The following is a 19,721-nucleotide window of genomic DNA, read 5'->3' on the forward strand; positions in this document are numbered from 1 at the left end:
CCTTCCTCCCCACACCTGCTTCCAACAACGCCGTCAAAACAGCAAGTTTTCTGATGTTTGAATGCTTTCGTTAATGTTTTTATGTTTATTTAACTCCATTTATATTGCATTATAACTGTTCTCATTAAAACAAATACCTATAGAGCCTGTAACTCTCAAATATTAGCAAGTCAACAGGGGCTGGGAACCAATTAAATCTATTTCCTTTATTTCTTATGGAAAACATTGTTTCGGATAACGAACATTTCGGATAACGAACAGTTTTCCAGAACGGATTAAGTTCGTTAACCGAGGTTCCACTGTACATGATTTCGAGCAGCTAGATGATCTCATTATTGGGGGTATGAAAATCAGCGAAAATAACGATGCGTCGAAACGATGAGCAAAACAACCGCTTACAGTATAAGCTGGAACATCTTTATCTTTGCCAAGCTTGGACAATTAAAGATGCACGTTAATTGCAGAATCAGGCATACATTCCATAAGAAATTGCCTTGTAAGTGCGAAAATTTCGCACTGTTGCAAGATTTGTGTTAATATAATATTAACAGCTGCCACAATAAACATTTTAAAAAATTATTATTACGGGAACGAAGTTATCTAGAGTAGTGTTTTGTTGACTTTTTTAAAATTTCACCGTGATTTCCAACAGATGAAATAACTGTGGCAAATGCGTGAAGGCGCGGATAGAACTATCTGCACACAACAGTCGCCATTGTTTTGCACACTTCGACAGTGAGAGATAGCGACATAAAATATTGGGTGTTATTGGATATATTCACTGAGTAGCATCAGACCTGTAGTTTTGGTATAGATCACTATATATAGATAGGCATAGGTCTAATACTGTTATAGGCCTATTCAGATTTAGAAAGACATAATCATACTTTAATAGCATATGGTGCCCCCTCGCCTAACTGACGAGTGAAAGGTGCATGAGAGGCTATAGATATCAGTCTTTCTTTTCTTGGACAGTGTGTGATGAAGGTGGATTCGTTGCCCTGCAGCCTCCATCCCTGCATTTGATTAGCTTCAACTGTCAGGAGATAGAAGGTAGACCGGAAAACGCTTGTACCCTGGGCTGCGTTGCATAGGCGGTCTTAACTTGAGCTAAGACTGCAGTTAAGCTAAGCACACTAAGCCTAAGACGTTGCATGGATCGTCTTAACTTCTTAAGCAAGCGATCTCTGTCTTAGAATTTAAGACAGTTCCACCTGCTGGCTTAACGTCTTGCTTGGCCAAGATAAGGGCTCCGTTGCATAGGCGGTCTTAAGTTTTCGTCTTAATTAAGGCTAGGCACCTGCCAAAAAAAAAACTTTTACGTTTCACGCGATAGCGCGGATTTTTTTGTATCAGCTATTTAGCCCTTGACTGAAGGTTCAAAAAATAGTTTTACTGCACTTGTCACACCATCGGTTGCCATGGAAACAAACCAAAATGGCGCCCAAACAAACATTTTGAAAAATACAAAACTTCGTCAATTTTGTGAGTAGACTCGAACTTTTTATTGAAATAGTTACTTAAAAGACAGATCTACATTTCTATGAAAAGAGATTTTGCAAAATCGGCTTAGGTTTTTTTTTATGAATTTTTTTTGTAAAACACTGTGTTAAATTTCAATAAATTTTGATTAAAAACAGTATAACTACCAAACTACTAAATATTTCTTAAAAAATCGTTCATAGAAATGTTTATATATGTATGAAGAATTACTCAACCAAATTGCACGACTATATCTCTTGTCGATAAAAAGTTTTGTCCTTTTGAAGTAAACAGTCTGTACCCAAAACAAGAAACTGAGAAAACGAGGAAAGAAAAACTGAAAGTTTAGTAACTACTAAACTACTAAATATTTTTTAAAAGTGCCCTCATTTAAATGTTGACATGTATATAAAGAAACTCTCAACCGAATTTCATGACTATATCACATGTCAATATTAATTTACAAGCTTTTGAACTAACCAAGCTTACCAAAACAAGAAACTGAAAAGGCAAGGGAAAACAAACTAAAAGCTTAGTAACTATTAAACCAATAATTAGTTTTTTTAAAAGCTCTCATGGATATGTTTAGATATGTATAAAGAAACCTTCAACCAAATTTTAAGCCTGTAGCACATGTTAATATAAAGTTATAGGGTTTATAAGTAAACAAACTGTAACATAAACAAAGAACGGAAAAAGCGAGAACAGAAAGTTCAAGCTTAGTAACTTTGTTTTATCTAAGCCTTTCATGTAATTTACCTGTTGAATAAAAACTATAACCATCTTTCAATGTGTTACTACACATAACTTTAACATTACTAATAAAATTAATTATTTTGTTCACTTTTAGTAAAGTCAACATGGTTGTGTTGTGTACCCAAATGCTGACTAGGCTTCAGAGAAGTACACAGTAATAAAAACAATGGTGTTTGCAAACATTGAGCAACACAGTTATAGGTTTAGTTAGTTATATAGAAGTTCAGTGTCCACTAGCTTCATGGTTTTATGCCATTTATAGTCCTTTGCTATCTAACATTTAGTGATGCTGTCTCGCATATTGCTTTAAATTTTTGTGAGCATCTACTGAAGTAGCAGCATTAGTAGGAAACACTCTCATCTTTCTTAGCCTTCAGTTGCAGGGTGATGGGATGAACATCAACATATAATTCTTTCATTAAAGAAATTATTTCAAAAGCTTATAGTGGAGTATAACCAATTCTTGCGTCCTTATGCTCCACTGGGGGCGAATAGGAATAAGAATAACCTATTCATGAAATCTAGAGATACATCATTGTGCACCAGAATTTGGGCAGCTGCTCATGTTCTGTTCCTCTGTATGCTAGGATTATTTTATGAATTATACATCTGTAGTCACATGGATTAAAGATGTTTGATTTTTGTGGCTAGGTGGTTCTTTTTTTCTGTCAAAAATTTATGGGAAAAGCACCAGCTGTCTGGCCTTTTAGGGGGCTGACAATGATGTGCTCTCTAGACACTGAATGGCTACAAACTTGACTAGATAGCAGTTTTCTTTCTGATTGTTAGGAGTGCTATACATAAATGTCTTCACAAATTCTGTTTGTTACATTTGGTTTGAGTAAGACAATCCAACCCCCACCCAACCTTTGTTATCTGTGCAAATGATGTAAGCTCTGTTTCCCTACATTCCTGACAAAGTACATAAATAACTAGCATTGCACGTTCACTCAAATTTGTAAATGTTCACATCTAGTCCTGATTACTACCGAGATTTGCAGCAGAAATTAAAACTTCGCTTTATTTTCAGCTCGCTTACCACATGACTGATGGTGATTTCGACAGCCGAATTCGGTTCACTAAGTTACATTTTTTTAGCTGCTACGACGGTCTAAGAATGTCCACGTGGTTTTTATTCTTTCGCACGTGGTATTGTGAGAAGAAATGAGCGTCTGACAGGCACAATGAACATTTAATATAAAGCGTTAATGTCTTAGAACGAAAATATCCCAGAAAAAGCTTTGAATTAGTGTCGACATTGTTTACATCCGGAGGCCATGACAGTTGCCTTGTGGGATACCCGAGCACTGCCGAAGTGTGTTCGTGTGACCTATGACCACGTGAAGGTCGGCGTTAGTGAATTCTGATTGGCTATATGCTAAGTATGTTACACATGCGTCCATATAAGGAAGTTTCCGACTCTTTGTGTCGTCTACAAAAGAGCTTGTATCATAGCGTGGGGCCTTCTCTGGGTTTTGACACAGCCTTTGTTTGAAAGTACACGCAGTGACCTTTCGTTCGGTATGCGATGTGACGATGTTTCCCACGTGGGCGAGTGTGTTGCTATGTCCCAAACATTCTCTATTCTCGCTAATTCTGCGCTCGGGAAAAGTAAATAGGATAGAAGTAGATGTTTTTATTGACGAAATAGACATATTTCTAGATTGTTCTATGAAAAATCACTTGGTGAGTGAATAGAACAGACTTTGAACTTTCACAACATGAAGTAATCTCAAAATGGCTAAATCTTAAAATTTTCGACAATTTTAACCCAGGTGCTTGGCCTTAAGACGACATGTTTTCCGTCTTGGTTAAGTTGCGGTCTCAATCCCTCTTCTCAATCGGCGACGCAGGGCAAATCGGCAAACAACACGATCGGAAACTGCAGCGTGCTCATGCGTAAGCAACTTGGATGCGTTGCATAGGCGGTCTTGAGTTACTTCAGTTAAGTTATGCAGACTGTCTTAGCCTAAGACGCCTTTTTAAGCGCGTTGCATGGGCCGTTTTAACCCTACCCCTGCTGTGTACACTTCCCAAATCATGTCATAGTCTGTGTTTGGCGCTTGAATTCAACAATTTGTAATTTTAAGCCAGCTATGGAAAATTATATGCAGCTGCCCTCTCTGTCATCATACTATACACTCATAATCTGTTGGGCATTCTGTTCACTTGTGGGTTGGGTTTTATTGATAAACAAAGGGTGCAGAGGTCCTTTGGGTTGAGAGTGCAAGTGTTAACTACAGGACAGTATGAGCTGTGGAACACTAACACACTTTATGCTTATTACATGTATTTAATGTTTCACACTAAAGTACAAAAGTACAAAAACCTTATCTGATTTTCCTTAAGATTTCATGTTTTGTTCAAAATTACCATCAGGAATACATATGTGATATAAAGTACATTTTAAAAAATTCCCATTTGAAAACATGATCGTCTGAAATGTTCAGATCATTGTTGTATATGTCATGCATGAAAATAATAAATTTGCATACACTTTTACCAAAAGCATTCCATCACTGAATTAAGATTGGATTGGAGTGTTCTATATAAGTACACATATTCACCTCCTGTATATATGTCAATATTATTGCAGTATTACCCTAATCATAAATGACTTCTGGAGGAACCAGCGTAAATGATTCACCACCTGTAACAAAAAGTGAATGAGAAATATACCTAATTATTTTAAATAAGTGTATTTCGGATGGAAATGTTTATTTTCAAACAGGCTGTTGTGTGCGCACTAGGCTTTGCATTTGCATTCGCTCGGTATCCCATTTTCTGCGAATGGCACAGACGAGAAAAAATAAGTCTACGCAGGTAAACAAAATGACTAACCATCGATGTATGACGTCCATCAGTTCTCCGCAATATATTAAATATATATTAAAATATTTATTACTTTCTCCATCCACCACTGGTGTTTCTGTTGGTCCCCCGCCCGTTGGTGGATGTTTTGACGATTTCGAAATGAAATCGTGGAAGACCTTAAATTTGTACATTTCTTATTTGATCTTTTTCTTTTTCTTGAAAAGCCTTTTCTTCGCCCTGGTCAGGGTTAGGGTTAGGTTTGGAAGAGTAAAAAGTGAGTTGTGGGCAAGAAACTTAATTCGTCCGAGATGCTGAAATCTAACTGCTAACCACGTTCTGTTCTTAAAGAATATCTTACAGACACCACTGTGTACAGAAAGAGTTCAAAACCTGATGTCACTAATGTTCACGTCTTTATATAATTCTTTAGCAGGAAAAGTGTCGAAGCGTCAAATCTCAGAAGTGCCCATTGTATTGGCCAATGGACTGATAAGCAAGTTTGGACTTCGCTTGGCATGTTGACCAAAGTTCCAATGTCCACCCGAACGATCATTCCAAAATGTGAGATGTGAGAGCCTATAGCGATGTGACCTCGCATCTAACCTCGTGATGTCTCATGCACGTGTGCGCCCTATGATGACGTCTTAAAAGACAAGATATCACTATGACGTCAAAATATCTTAGAAACTACGTCAGTGTGTCTGCTCCCTTCACCTTGTTGTGTACAGTGTCGTTTACGCTGTACACCACTATATTACTCCGCAGGCCGACTATTCTTGGCCATGTTGATGATACAAAATAGAACTCGTTCGGAAATCTCTCCCTACCAAGAAGCTGATTCTTCGTCCTTTACGCAAACTGCCAACATTATCCTCACCGTTCTGCTCTGCGTGTTAGTCTTGACAGCAGCAATCGGAAACGGAATCCTCATCTTCGTAGTCGTGCACAGCAAAGAACAACGGCACCAGAGCGACTTCTTTATTGTGTCTCTGGCCAGTGCGGATTTTCTCATGTGTGTTATTGTCTTCCCCATATCCATGACCTATCAGCTTGAGGGCAGCTGGCGGTTCGGAAAAACAGCATGCAAGCTCTGGATCGTTCTAGACGTGGCGTTCAGCGCTGTTGCCATTTACACCATGTCAGCTATTTGCATGAATGTGTGTTTCCACGTCAGACGATCCTTTGTAGCTATTTACGAGTTTGCCCAACGCCGGACACATGAGGTGAACGCCATGATCTGGGTGTTCGCATTCCTTATAGCTACCATTCCACTGATTTTTGACTACGAACTTACAGATCTAGGTAATGACTATGCCGTCTGCATGTTTAACGAACCTCCCGCCCACGCAGTTACCGTATCCGCGATTGTGTTCTTCATCCCGACTACCTGGAGTTTCTTCCTGTACGCAGAGTTGATGACCACTTACGTAAATGTCATGAAGTTGAAGAGATCCAGGATTGACCCCGAGGACATGACCGTCGAGCAAAGGGGTCTCTTTACAGTCAGCCCCCACATCAACGCCATCTTGACGATGGGCATCAAGCTCACCATCTACCTCCTCTGCTGGATGCCCTACTTCGTTGTCAAAGTCGTGCACGCTTTTTGTCAGACCTGTGAACACCCGGTGGCTAACAAAGTTGCAGTGTGGCTTCCGTACGTCAGTTCCTGGGTCAGCCCATTCGTTTACGGCATGCTGAACCGGCGGGTGCACGACCGCATGAAGGAACTGTGTCCAAGAATCTGCTGGGCCCTGTCTACAAAGATTAGTCCTCCCAACGATAACCCGTCTTGGCAAAACCTAGAACAAAATGAGCCCACGCCGACAGTTCGAAATACTGGATCGCCATCGAAGAAATCTTCCTGCAACAAATCATCCGAAAAAGACAGTAAATTCGAAAACGGTACCACAACCAGCAATATGCCGTTGGAGCTCAAGGGTTTCCCGGCTAATGAAGTTCCCGAAAATTTATTGGAACCCCCGAGGAACACTTTTGAGGGGGAGTCAAAAGAAGGCTACACAAAACACCTCTGGAAGCAGCTGGCCACACAAAATATGACACACAAAGAACCATACAATGTTTACTATTTTTGTAAAGGGGACGTTGCGAAAGATCTCAGTGAGGAAAGGGATGCTAAGGGTTTGGCGTATAACGCATTCCAAGGCCCTAGAGACAGACAGACTGCTGGTAAAATCCACGACGAGATTTGGCACACTAAGCAGCATGACGTTGGATATCATAACATACAAACGCAATACCAGAGCTATGCCTCGAGTTCGCATCAATCAACACATAAACTCATTGAAAACCCTCTCGGGCAAGCAGAAGAGGGAGCGGTTGATCAAACTGCCGTGAAGACGATGAAGCCTAGAAATCGTAGACGGTCCTTTGGCATCGGAGGATCAACCTGTCCTGCCACAGATGCGGTATTTCAGGCAAGGGATTTACACACATTGGCCGTCAAGCAGAAAACCGCCGCTCGTTTCTCGGAATCTTGGATGAAAAGGTTCACAAGACAGGAATCACTCAAGTCGTTAAACAAGGGATTGGTTCTTCCTCTCGCAGTTGGAAAGCCGCTGAAACTAAGAGAGAATGGTATTCTGAATTTCCTAGAGCCGGAATCAGAGGATGTTCACGAAGCTTCTGAGAAAACGATTCCCCAGAGAAGGGAAAGCTCGGTCGATCTTTCCATCTATTCCCGTCATACCTTCTGGACCGACATCGACGATAAGTCTAGCACTTTTGAAGACTTTCATAACGACAGGTCGCTGATCCGTCCGTCGACATTGAATTCGACTCAGAAAACTTCGAGTTCTTTCTTGTCTGAAATGAACACTGGAAAGAAAAAGAAATCGCTTCGCCAACGCAGCTGCAAGCAAGGTTCGGATACCTTACAAAACGCAAGCAGACCGGCTGAACGAGTCTTTGACGAGGAAGCTGGATGGGGGAGGGGCCATGGGGACCTGATCGTTAGGTTTCAAGACGAGGCCGACTTCTGTGTAAATGACCACCCGTCAGAGGGGCGGACGCTGCAGTCGTCGGAGGATGAGAACACCAGCGACGGAAACACAGAGGCGGAGGACTCGTTCTGGGGCACGATGACAGTCAGGCCGAGGCGCCAGAAGCGCCGGAGGTTGCTGGCCATGGCGAAATTGAGATCAAAGAACCGTCTAGACTTGAGAGAATCCGCCTACTCCTCGGCCAGCGACTCGAGTATTCTGTCCATTGGCAGCCGCCCCCAGGGACTCCTGGCGTTCATGCTACTGGGCACGGACCTCAGTGCCAGTGTCTCCAACAACATGGTTCCGACATCACCTGTATGTGAAGCACCCAAAATAATATATTACTGATTTTGATGTCTTTGTAAAGTACGAACTATTATCTAAATTTTCAAGCATGCTTATTTTGATATTTTTGGAAGTATTGGAGATATGTATGGTCAAAGTGGGAACACCCCCCCCCCAAAGAAAAAAACCCAACAAAATGCACCGGATAAACAGAAAATTCTTCTCTAAAAGCCAATTAGGAAAAAAAAATGCTTATATCAACAAGCAAATGTTTGTAATTTTATATTAATTATGTGTGAGCGAGACTACAAAATTTTATTACTTTAGCTTCAACTTATCTTGATTTTTTGTTTTCTTTGAGTGAACAACATCAAAGCAAAAAAAAAAAAAAAAAAAAAAGACAATGGAGAAACGGAGTTTTTCTAATTCATTTAGTGTAAATTCGGTGATGGCAGACGTGAAAAATAGTTTATTTAACATAAAACACTTTTTTCAAGGAAAATTCACTAGAACCATGTATGTATTATATGTCAAAGTATCCAAATCTGTTGTTATATTAATCTCAGCCACGGAATCCGCAAACAATTAAACTACTTTCTGGAGTGTCCTTTCTTGGGGGTCCCACATATCTTGAAGAATTTCAAAAATATGAAACTGAAAATTTAAATAATATGTAGTTTGTACTTTACAAATACACTATAATCAAAGATGTATGATTTGGGGTACTGTCTGAAAGTTACCTTGAACAAAATGGCACATTTAAAAAAAATCATTGATTACAGCTAACATTTTCATCGTAACAACTAAAAAAAATTAGTATTTTTTAGATAGTTGTTTTATAATTGATTATTCCATCACAAAATGTTATTAAACATCTTTAAAACAACAACAACAACAAAAAATTTCTAGAGTACTACCTTAAGAGGTTGGTCTGACCCATGACCAAAGCAAGTGTCAATATATAATTATTGCTGTCGGGAAAATACTAAGTGCGCTTGGCTAAACCCTCATGTGATATGAGTGAGCAATACCAGTGATTCTGCATGATGCCTTGATCCTCCTTTTCTCGTTGTCTCTTGGGCGGTCCGGTGGCGCAACGGTTATCCCGCCTCACCAGTACAGTGAGGGTTGGGTGTCTGGGTTCAGCTCTCGTCTCGGGAACGCTGTTTTTTTTTTCACTGCATATTGCATCTGACTGCCTTCATGTGGCCTTAGAAGCTGGCTTGGCTAAAATACCATTTCATCCCTCCCGCCTCCGTGATTTTTCTCTTTATTACACGTTTTGTCGCACCACGTTGAGTTTATTACCTTTCGACGGCAGTGTAAGGGAGGCTACTAGCAGTTGATTATAAACCAAAATGGCTGACGGCTCCAAGTCAAGCTTCAACGCTTCTTCAGTGAGTTGAATTTTGCTGTGAAAATTCATTAAATTTTTTTTTAAAATACAGATGCAGATTAGAGTTTTAAAATGATCTTTTCAGTTTTGTGATCCTCCACCCATTCGGCTTAAGGTAATGATGCTTCCCATCCCCACGTTCAGTCAGAGTTCGAGTGTCTTGGATACTGTCAAAGGCAATAATGTTTCTGAACTTAAATATAAAAAGACAAATAAAAATCGCGTAACATCGCCATTAAATATTCCATCAGCCGGAGATATCCGATATTTTGGGAGACTCAGACTCCCGAGCCAAGAGTCGAAATCAGACTTGGAGGATTTTGTCTGTACCCGCAAAAAAACACGCAGTGAAACGAGGCATTGATAATAAGTGAACGATAAAGTCGCATGCCTATCTTATAGCTGGTAAACACACCATAGATTAGAGAAAAAAGACAGGAACAAGCGTATCATAATAAGATTGCTGATTTCAAATTTTTGTTGGACAGCGAAAATAAAACACAGCGTTATGAAAGTGATCAGAGATTTTTTTATTCAGTACTACTGAATCTTTAAACGCCACGATTTATAATATAGAAGTCACGGTTTTGAGGTTCCCATTCAAATGAAAGTGGCCACATTATTTACCCAAAGAATAAAACCACTTCTGCCACTTATTTTCTCAGAAATGCACATATTATATACAATTCATCATACGGAAGTCAGTTTATTCCTTGAGTCTCAGCTTATAAAATATTTTTGAGGCATTACATTTTTTAATACTTGTTGGTACTAGCTTGCATTTGATACTGTTCTATCCAGATGAATGCATACAATTGTTTAGTTTGTTTTGATTAATTGATTTGCATTTGCATATTCTTAATTTGATGATCACAAAAGTGGCGCTAAATAAGACTATGGAACTGGCTAACTGATTACACTATTGTCTTGCAGCTAATAGATCTGAAAGCAGAACTTTTCAGAAAGCAAGAAGAATTCAGACAGCTAAAACTTCAAAACAATGCTGACTTTGTGAAAGGTAGAAAGGTGGAAAAGGTATGTTATCTTTTCTAGTATTTCTTTTGCTAATAAAATGCTTTGTAAACTATGTGAAAGTAAAAAACATATTCTTTGTATTTACATTTGTAAAATGTGCAAGTGTGTTTTTTATTACTAGCATGTTATGCAAGGATGTTTGATTTTATTCATTTATAGCATGGAAAGCCAGACATTTGGAGCAAGAAAAATGCTGGAGTTTCTCAGCGATCTGAGAAAGATATACAGCAAACAGAAGAGGAAGAGGACATACTTGAGAAATCGAGGTATAAATAATGGTACTTAACAGAAACTCTTGTTATTTGAAGATTCTGATTTTGATATCAGTAGTACATGTGTAGTTAATGATCACTATTACTGATTTCTACTGAGTGTCCCTTTATTATCATGCATATAAATAACTTTTTAGGCATTTGTTACTGGAAATTTTATTGCTTTTCTGTAAATACATAAACTGCATCTTTTCTACATTGTTTTATTTTTTCAGAAGGGCTTTGGAAGCTAAATCAAAAATATATGACCAGATTGCATCAACCTCTGATATACCAGGTAAGAAACAAAATTAACCACAAATGAGCTACCATAATTTAAGAAACAAGTAAAAATATTCAATTTAGTTACTTCAATTTCTAGCTGTTGTATCAAGAAGCATCACATAGAACATGCTAGTAACCTAATTTAGTCCTTCAGTAATTTATTATATTCAGAGTAAAGTTACTAATTTGTTTAGAAATTTTCCATTGGTCAGCTTATACGGGGAGTGTAATTTATCTGATTACTATTTTTATACTGCTTTTAACCAGTAAACTGCATTTTTGAGTATCCAATATACATTGTGATATTCCCTTCCTTTTTTTTCAACAAATTCTTTTGTAACTCTCAAACTGCTTGTTAAACCTCAAAGCATCTAGGTGCAAGTAATCTTGTCTAAACATCCAAGTAATATTCTGTTTTGTAGAGGATGATGGAAGTGAAGGCTATCTGGTGGACTTCCAGAAGAAGACCCTTGACAGGATTGTAGAAGAAAGAAGAAAAGAGCCTGAAAGCTACACACAAGAGATAGATGCAGATCTTTCCAACAGAGATTTGGGCAGGGTTTCAGATGAGGATGTTAGTGGCGAATTACCTCCACTTTCTTTTGAACCAGATGAAGAATGGTGAGAAATGGTCAATCTCTTTCACCACCATTAAATCTGATCATGTTCATGAAGTGCATCAATGTATGGAGTTGGAAGAAAATAGTTCACATGAATTGTTGGTGACTTTGATATTGGATTGATTGGAAGTGGGATTTATATTTTTTGTTATTCTAGGACCTAGATGATTATTCATTATTCTCTACAACCTTCAGCAGGCTTTGAAAAATGGTCTGTCATAAATTCCACATCATATATCCTTTTCATTAATGCCGTATGGCTCCTTTTATAAAAGAGTGAATTTCATTTTCTTCTTTAGTTTATAATTATGACCATATGCATTCAAGATTTTCATTTTAGAGTAACATTTTGCTGGGATAATGAATGTAGATTCTGATGCGCAGGGTTGATTATGTTGATACCTTTGGAAGATCAAGACGCTGCATGAAGAAGGATCTTCCTTACCTTGGAAAGCAAGAGAGGATTTTGGGAAAGTAAGTCCAGAATTAAACCTGATTTTTATAACTTGTGTCGATATACTCACATTGAATGAGAACATATTTTTGTGGGTTTTTTAAAAAAAACAAAACAGAATTTTGCATGAAAAGAATACTGTGATGCAATTTTTTTTGTTATTTTTTTATTTGTTTCTTGTAAAGCTTACAATGTATAAAAAATGTGTTTAAAGATTGGTTCATGTGATTCTGTTTTGGCCTTTCAGAGGGAATTCTCATGAAGGTCTTAAACTAAAGGCAGATGCACCAACATTATTGTCTGCAGACATGCGGCGAGAGTTGCTACGACAAAAATGGGAACAAGAGATGGAACAGACACAAAATGGCCCTGTGCACTACTCAAATGTCCAGTTTGATGGTGAGTTCAAAATAAATCTAATGTTTATAGAAATAGAGCTTATTTAATAGTCTAGAGTCTAGACAATGACAACCTTAAACTGAACATGAACATTTGTCAGGAAAGTCTCTGTTGAGTGGCACAGCAAATGAAAAAAGTGGTACACTGTATGTAACCAAATTAGATTATGTATGCACCTATGTGTAAATTAGGAAGATTACTATGTGTGGGCTGCATGTAAAAAATTAATAGTTTTTCATGCTGTAAATTAATTATTTATTTTTCTCTTTGTGAATATTTCTTATCATTAATTGAATTGTGCTCTTTTTATGTATAGAAATTCGTACACATGGTGTTGGGTACTATCAGTTTTCCAAGGATAGTACTTTACGAGAGGAACAAATGACTTCTTTAAATAAGCTCCGTGAACAGGTATTGCTTGTTTTTTAAATCAAATTGAAAATCATTGTGATAGATAGAATACAGGTTATCGATTATTACTAATATGTTAAAGGTTCAGGATCATACGTTGCACTTTCTTTTAGTATTAATTTTGTATGTTGTAATTTACTGTAAAAACACCCAATGTGTTTACTTTGAAAACTTCAGACATTAGAAGGACGGCTGCGAAGTGAGAGAATAAAAGAGAAACGCAAAGCTGCATTAGATGCTCGTCTGGCAAAAGTCAAGCAGCGACGTAAAATGAAAGATGGAAGTCTACCTGAAGAAAGCAGCATGGGTAAGTGTGTTAACTTTTTTTCCCCTTTAACATTTTTGTCAGCTTGCAGAAGTTGAAGATTGTTAATTTATTGCTAATGATTCTCAAAATTACAGTTTTGTGGCAATAACAAGTTTGTACCTGTGCTAAGCTCTTTGGTCTTTCAAAGGAAATATTTTTTGTTGTTTTTGTAATAACACAGATGAAAAAGCAGATGCTGCTACAGCCACAGAAGATAAAACAAAGCTGAAGCTTGATCCTGAACCTCTTGTGCGGGATGATAGCTGGCGGCTTACAGCACCTGTTAGAGAATGGGATAAGGGTAAAGAGAGTGAGTATCACGAATATAAATATTTTAATCAAACAAATAAACTCTCTTATCCAGACTCATGTAAATTTATAAAAAGAGGAATATTAGGTGATTCATGTATTCAGCACCTTACCACATTGTGTATTCATTTTCTTTTGGCATTTACATTTAAACACATCTATTTAGGGTCAGTCTTCTATTAGACAGGAAGCATGAGAAGTTAGCTAAAAAATGTTGTTATTTTGAACATGAATTTCCTGTGGTTTATTTATTAATTTGTGTCCATAACAGAAATGCCTCAATGGAGTGAGAAGCGATATATGGAGGACAGACGGAATGAACGTCAAGGGGAATTTGCTCCACCCCAGTTTTACTATGACAGTCAGTCAAAAACTAGTTTAAGTGCACCACATCCAATTAAGAGAATTGGAGATCAAAGGTCAACAGCAAATTTGGGTGATAAAAAGGCAATGTCCTCCGTTATTAATGATGAAAGAAGCACCATGCCCATGCTATCACAGAAAAGAAGCAGTGCAACATCAGAGGTTGATGGAATCATTGCGAAAGATCTTTCTGTCCATGACAGCACTAATTTAGATCTGTCAGCTATCCCTTTACCTTTGAAAGACTTTACAAACAGCTTATCTGATGTAGAATCTGTCAGCAGCAGAAATGCACCTTTGATGCAAGACCGATTCAGTGACATGTCTCAGTCACTTCCATGCCAAGTTGCAGAATCGAACACTGCCACATGCCACATGCAGTCACCATCACTTGGTTCACCAGTCTGTAATTTTTCAGTCCCACCACCAGGCTGGAACCTCACCCATCCTCCTGTTGGTGGTGGGACACCTGTGCCCAGTCATACGACAGACCTGCCCATAGCAGAAGTCTTTGAAACCCATTCGTCTTTTTCAGTAGCCACTTCTAACTTTCTGTATCCATCACAGCAAGGTGTGTTGACTCCCCAGTCACAGCAGCAGCATCGACAGTTTCACCATGAGTCTGGTTCTAACCACACCATCAGCACCCAACCTCTCTTGACCAGGTCAATAAGCTGTAAGGCTGGTATAGTGGACAAACGCTTCATGCAGAATAAAGAAGCTTCCGAGGCTGATTTGTTGGGTTTCAACTTCTCTGAATCTGAAGATGCTCTTGCACAGGTTAAACCAGTCTCTTATAAACCTGGCTTGTTTTCAGCTACCTTTGATGTTTCTTCTGAATGTGAGAGAAATGCTAACAAGTCTATCAATTATGCTGAGGGTGTTCATGTTGCTGAAAGCAATCCTGTAAAAGGAGAAACTGTCAGTTTGCCTGAGAGCAGCAGTAAGGGTCAGAAACCAGCTACTGTTCAGACTGAGAGTGTCATCTTTGGTGTGCCGGAGTTTTTGCAGCCTGCATCAGGTGTGGAAGCTAAGGCATACCAACCTGGGAGTTTCATGGCAGCAAAGGTGGCTGCAGCAGAACGGGCTGAAGAGGCTTATGAAGCAGCTCGCCAGAAAACGTCATATTGCAGTGAACCAGTTTTGTACAGTAAACCATCATCAACCACATGTGATAAAACTGATGATGGAAAGTAGCATTCCTTGTTAAGACAGATCTGTTCTCAGCATTTTGGAAGAAGTATACTATGTGCATTTTCAGATGTTTGAAATGTGTGGCCATGAATAATAATAATAAAAAAATGTATAGATATCCTTTTTCCTCCTTCCTAAATAAAAGAATACGTAGTGATGTGGGATGAAAAAAAAATTTTCTCAAGAGCTTTGGTAATTTTAAAAGGGTCGTAAAATCGCCCACGATTGGGTCTAATATGGCTTGAAGACAAACCAGTGGCTGCTTATATAAGAAAGGGGGGTGTAGAGGTGGTATATGGGGTATACAGTCTTAAGTTGTTACAGCATGCCGAGTGCGACCAGGCAGCTTATTAGAGGTGTTAATGATGCACATGCAAACACCTGAGAGTTCTCCCATACCCGCTTGGTAGGACCTAGTAGCTTGACACGGGAAGGGGAGATTAGTCACCTGTCCACTCTGCCACCTGTAGATGGGGAAAGCAAAGGGTGAGTCAGTGACAAAGGACTGTCTGCTGTCTGTAGAAATTAAAGGACTACTCAACCAGGACTTGCATGCAAGTAGAAGATCGATGCCCAGGCTGATAGAAGAAGTCATCTTCAAAGTAAGGAGAATACCTGGTGGGTTCACCCACACTCCAAAGCACTGTAGTTGATCAAGACTTCACATCAAGGTGGTGTTCGTTCGGTGGCTGTATGTAGTATTGAAGTCGTCAAAAAACTACGTATACATCCCTGGACCAGGACAGTGCTTGAATCTGTGCTGCCGGGAAAGCAGTCTATGATGTGGTTGGCAGATCAAGCGAAAAATGACGATGGACATGTCGGCATGTTGTGACTTCACCTCACCACAAGCGTATATCCGCAAGAGAGACTGGCAGTGTGAGAACAGCTTTAAAAGCTGAGATTCAAGTTGGTGTGTACATGCATGTGAAAGCGATTGGTAGTTTAACAGGAATTAACAGCACTGATACTCGAAATATGATTACAATAGATAGTAGTGGGACACCCTCTAAATGAGTCATTTTATTGTGTTTTGTCTGTTAAATAAATCTTTATTGTTGTGTGTTAAGTCACATGTATTTAAGTATTTTGTTCAGAGAAGAGCAGAGGTGGTGGCTTGTGAGCTGTGCATTGGAAATTGAGAGCAACCAACATACATATTGTTTCCTGCAAGTTTATGTTGATGCGGGCAGCAGGAGTTAAACCTGATTCTACTGATCTAAAAAATTTCACAGAACAAAAATGAAAGCAGACAAATGGGAATCTTTAAAAATTTGATATTCATTGGGACTGTCACATTCATCTTGAATATTATCAAAATGACACTTTGTAAAGTTGCTTTTACCCACCAGCTTTACCACTCAGCATCATGTTCTCACAGAACCAAACATCTATCATTTGCAGATTCATGTTATTTCAGATTCAGCTAGTTGTGAACATGGAGGTATATATTCAGTTTTTCAACCCATGACGTGACCCTAGACATAAAATTTAAAAATATCATTTTATCAATGTAAAGATGGTAAAATTTTAGCACTGAGACCTAGCTTTACCATAGACACATAACCAATAACATTAGGTCTGTTTGAGAAAGTGCTAAATTTTCCTGTAATTTTGTTTGCACAAGAATGTAGTGTGGACATGGACCCATTTTTTGTCTTGTTTGTGAAAGTTACAAGCTTGGTTAAAGATGGTCTTCGTTATTGGGAGGATGTTTCAATAGATGCAGATAAACTGCTCAGCTATGTGTTTATCTGGTGCAAAAACAGCACCGAAACTCTTTCACAAAATTGTGTAGCTGGTTGGGCTGTTAAGAAAAAGCCAGGTCTTTTCTGCCTAAAAGCTTGTCATATAGTTAGGAGTTAATTGCCACCAAAAACAGCTCCCTACGATGACTGATGCATTGTCTGTTGATCATATCATGATGGTCTAGATTGCTCCAAATCTGTGCGGTTTTCCTCTTTTCCTTTATGTGCAGACATGCTCCCCTCCATTTCCTGATACTCTTTCTGCAAATGGTCCAGAGTATCTGTGGACATGCAAAAAACATGTTTGTCATTAATTAACTGAAAAAGGTGAGCTAGTGAAAAAAATGATTTTATTTTATTATTAAAATGTTTGTAATAGTATACATTAAAATAAACATTTCCTTTTAGTGAGTTATTTTCCTGCATCATATACCAAAGTAATTTTTTCACGGAGCAACTTTCTTTGCTGTACCATATTATTACTTTTATGTAACATTCCTTCCTTAAAAATAGCTGACAAATTGAAGATACTAGAGGGTTTAACTCTATATATGCATGTGCAAGACTATTCTACTTGCTTTTTGCTCGACTCATTTCCTTGTCTAAGCTGGACAAAAACAGAATATTACTGTTCTGCTGCTGGCGATATACTTTCTGAAAAAGAGAAAACATTTACCATGCTTTTAGCCAACATTTGCTACATTGTATTTTATGGGCATTATGCTTAGATTTCAGAAGTGCCTCTAAACCCAACGAACATCTAACGCCTGGCTGAAGATAAGTACAATCTAAAGAATAGCTGACCACATGCAATTTTCATTATTTTAGGCATCAACATGGAATGTAAAAAATGTGACAAACGAAAAAATATTAGTATTAATAAAAATAAAAATATGAGCACATGGTGGCAATAACAGAATCTTGATATCTGCAAAAGTGCAAAGAAATGCTGAAAATTTGGTGAATATTCTGAAGGCTAAATTCTATGAACTAATTTCCTCCCCTACCCTCACAAAAATTTAAGTTGGTGTTTTGTTTTAATGAATAGCCTTTTGTTCCTCAAGAATGAATAACAGATGCATAAAAATGAGACATACAGAAATAATAATAAAACATCACAAACAAAACTAGTAATTAAACTTACAGCATTTTTTTTTAGGGTGCCTAGTTCACTTTGTAAGACTTTTTGCTCCTGGATCTGAGAACAAAGGTTGACAGAAAAAACAGAAATAAATAAACTATGCATAACACTAAAAGTTTGCTGTCTATTGATCAATAATAATGGTGTATGCTTTGATTGTCAATGAATCAAAGTTTTAGACAGCTAAAGTCTTATTATGCAACTATTTTGCAGCAGTGATGTCATGTCTCTTTAGATGTGGTCAGCAGTAAGAATCATGTCTGTAAGATGATTGTACAATAATCTATATGCCCCTTTGACAGTTTTATCATGAAACTGCATATTTACAAAAAGGTAATTCAATTTATTAAATAGCCACAATCATAGAAATTATTAATTCTTATTCTTTCATTGTACACTTTTTTGTTTCCTCTAGCACTTACCACAACAATAATATAAACTTGTCACAGTAATCAAAATATTTATGCTTATATTGTTAATGATGGACATATCAAGGTCCTGGAGAGTTGTGTCTTCGCTTTAATTTAGTTTTTCATTCCACTTTTCCTTTGCGTATTCGTAACAAGAAGATTAATGAGGTTAAAGATACAGTTTGCCTTTTAGACACAAACCAATTACCTTGTACAATAATAGGGACAACCAATGTCGGTAAGGTACATTCGCCGTTTGAGTGAACCCAATAATAACTTCCAAAAACCAAAAACCAACCTGATTTGATCCTTTGAAGAGATTTTGGCAATTTTTTTTTAACTTTTCGTGTTATTTAGATGTCGTCATATTCTGTATTACTACGGTCATATAATTTTTTTACTTTAAAAGTTCGAAAGACATTTTTATTTACAGTTTAGCACGACGCTGTCTCTCTCCATGCACTTCTGTCTTTCGATCTTGTTTGTAAGACTAATTTTTTCTGTCATTCTCATTATGTTTTGAATTAATGGAAAATGTACACTTCAAGACATATATAAATCTACAAGTTCTTGCAATATATCCTTCTGTAAACTCACATTTTCTTGAAGTTCTTTTAGTCTTAAAGGCAGTTTGAGTTGCGGTAAGCAATCCATTCATCGAACTTTCGTTCTTCGTTTTCGGTCTCTACGGAAATCTTGAGAGTTCTCTCCCTTAGTAAGCCATGAAAAAAATAAGAACTACTATCTACGGCCATGGAAAAACGCAGACTTCTATGATCTCTGTGGTAAATGGTCAAAAATACAGACTCTCAATTTTAAAATATCTACAATAACAAGCTAACTAGAAATATCTAGCGCGTACTTAGACATGAAAAGACTTAGAAGCTTTCGTCTGTTGGTTTAACCATCTTCACGGCATGAGCTCTATTTCTATATACAAAATTTTCGGGCACTGCACGGACGTATATATGTATTAGTTCGTGGGTACTGGTTATTTAAGCACACATTCGCCCTGCGCGCTTTTTACCTGTATCTGAAGTTCTCCGTGCTTTGCCACGG

The 19,721-nt window shown here is 38.0% G+C and overlaps 2 protein-coding genes across 5 annotated transcripts; one reads left to right on the forward strand and one right to left on the reverse strand.

Moving 5' to 3' along the window:
* The first annotated feature begins 5,731 nt into the window (after window positions 1-5,731).
* On the forward strand, window positions 5,732-16,432 carry LOC112566338 (coiled-coil domain-containing protein 174-like). 2 transcript variants are annotated; one of them, XM_025242473.1, is made up of 11 exons: window positions 5,732-8,369; window positions 10,669-10,770; window positions 10,930-11,036; window positions 11,258-11,319; window positions 11,729-11,927; window positions 12,311-12,400; window positions 12,628-12,779; window positions 13,096-13,190; window positions 13,368-13,497; window positions 13,679-13,807; window positions 14,078-16,432. In XM_025242473.1, the coding sequence occupies exons 1-11, from the start codon at window positions 5,835-5,837 to the stop codon at window positions 15,364-15,366; spliced, it is 4,890 nt and encodes a 1,629-aa protein (XP_025098258.1). In that variant the 5' UTR covers window positions 5,732-5,834; the 3' UTR covers window positions 15,367-16,432. The 2 variants fall into 2 exon arrangements, with proteins under 2 accessions (XP_025098258.1, XP_025098259.1); XM_025242474.1 differs by lacking the exon at window positions 5,732-8,369 and adding an exon at window positions 9,323-9,736.
* LOC112566339 (ASNSD1 upstream open reading frame protein-like) lies at window positions 13,639-19,362 on the reverse strand. Of its 3 annotated transcripts, XM_025242476.1 has the most exons (5): window positions 19,260-19,362; window positions 18,256-18,309; window positions 17,690-17,765; window positions 17,254-17,392; window positions 13,639-13,777 (listed from the first exon to the last, which is right to left on the reverse strand). In XM_025242476.1, the coding sequence occupies exons 1-4, from the start codon at window positions 19,314-19,316 to the stop codon at window positions 17,283-17,285; spliced, it is 297 nt and encodes a 98-aa protein (XP_025098261.1). In that variant the 5' UTR covers window positions 19,317-19,362; the 3' UTR covers window positions 13,639-13,777; window positions 17,254-17,282. The 3 variants fall into 3 exon arrangements, with proteins under 3 accessions (XP_025098261.1, XP_025098260.1, XP_025098262.1); XM_025242475.1 differs by lacking the exon at window positions 13,639-13,777 and having other exon boundaries at window positions 16,625-17,392; XM_025242477.1 differs by lacking the exon at window positions 13,639-13,777 and having other exon boundaries at window positions 16,625-17,392; window positions 17,686-17,765.
* Between the last annotated feature and the right edge of the window lie 359 nt (window positions 19,363-19,721).

The sequence above is a fragment of the Pomacea canaliculata genome, linkage group LG6 (assembly GCF_003073045.1).
Source record: "Pomacea canaliculata isolate SZHN2017 linkage group LG6, ASM307304v1, whole genome shotgun sequence".
Lineage (NCBI taxonomy): Eukaryota > Metazoa > Mollusca > Gastropoda > Architaenioglossa > Ampullariidae > Pomacea > Pomacea canaliculata.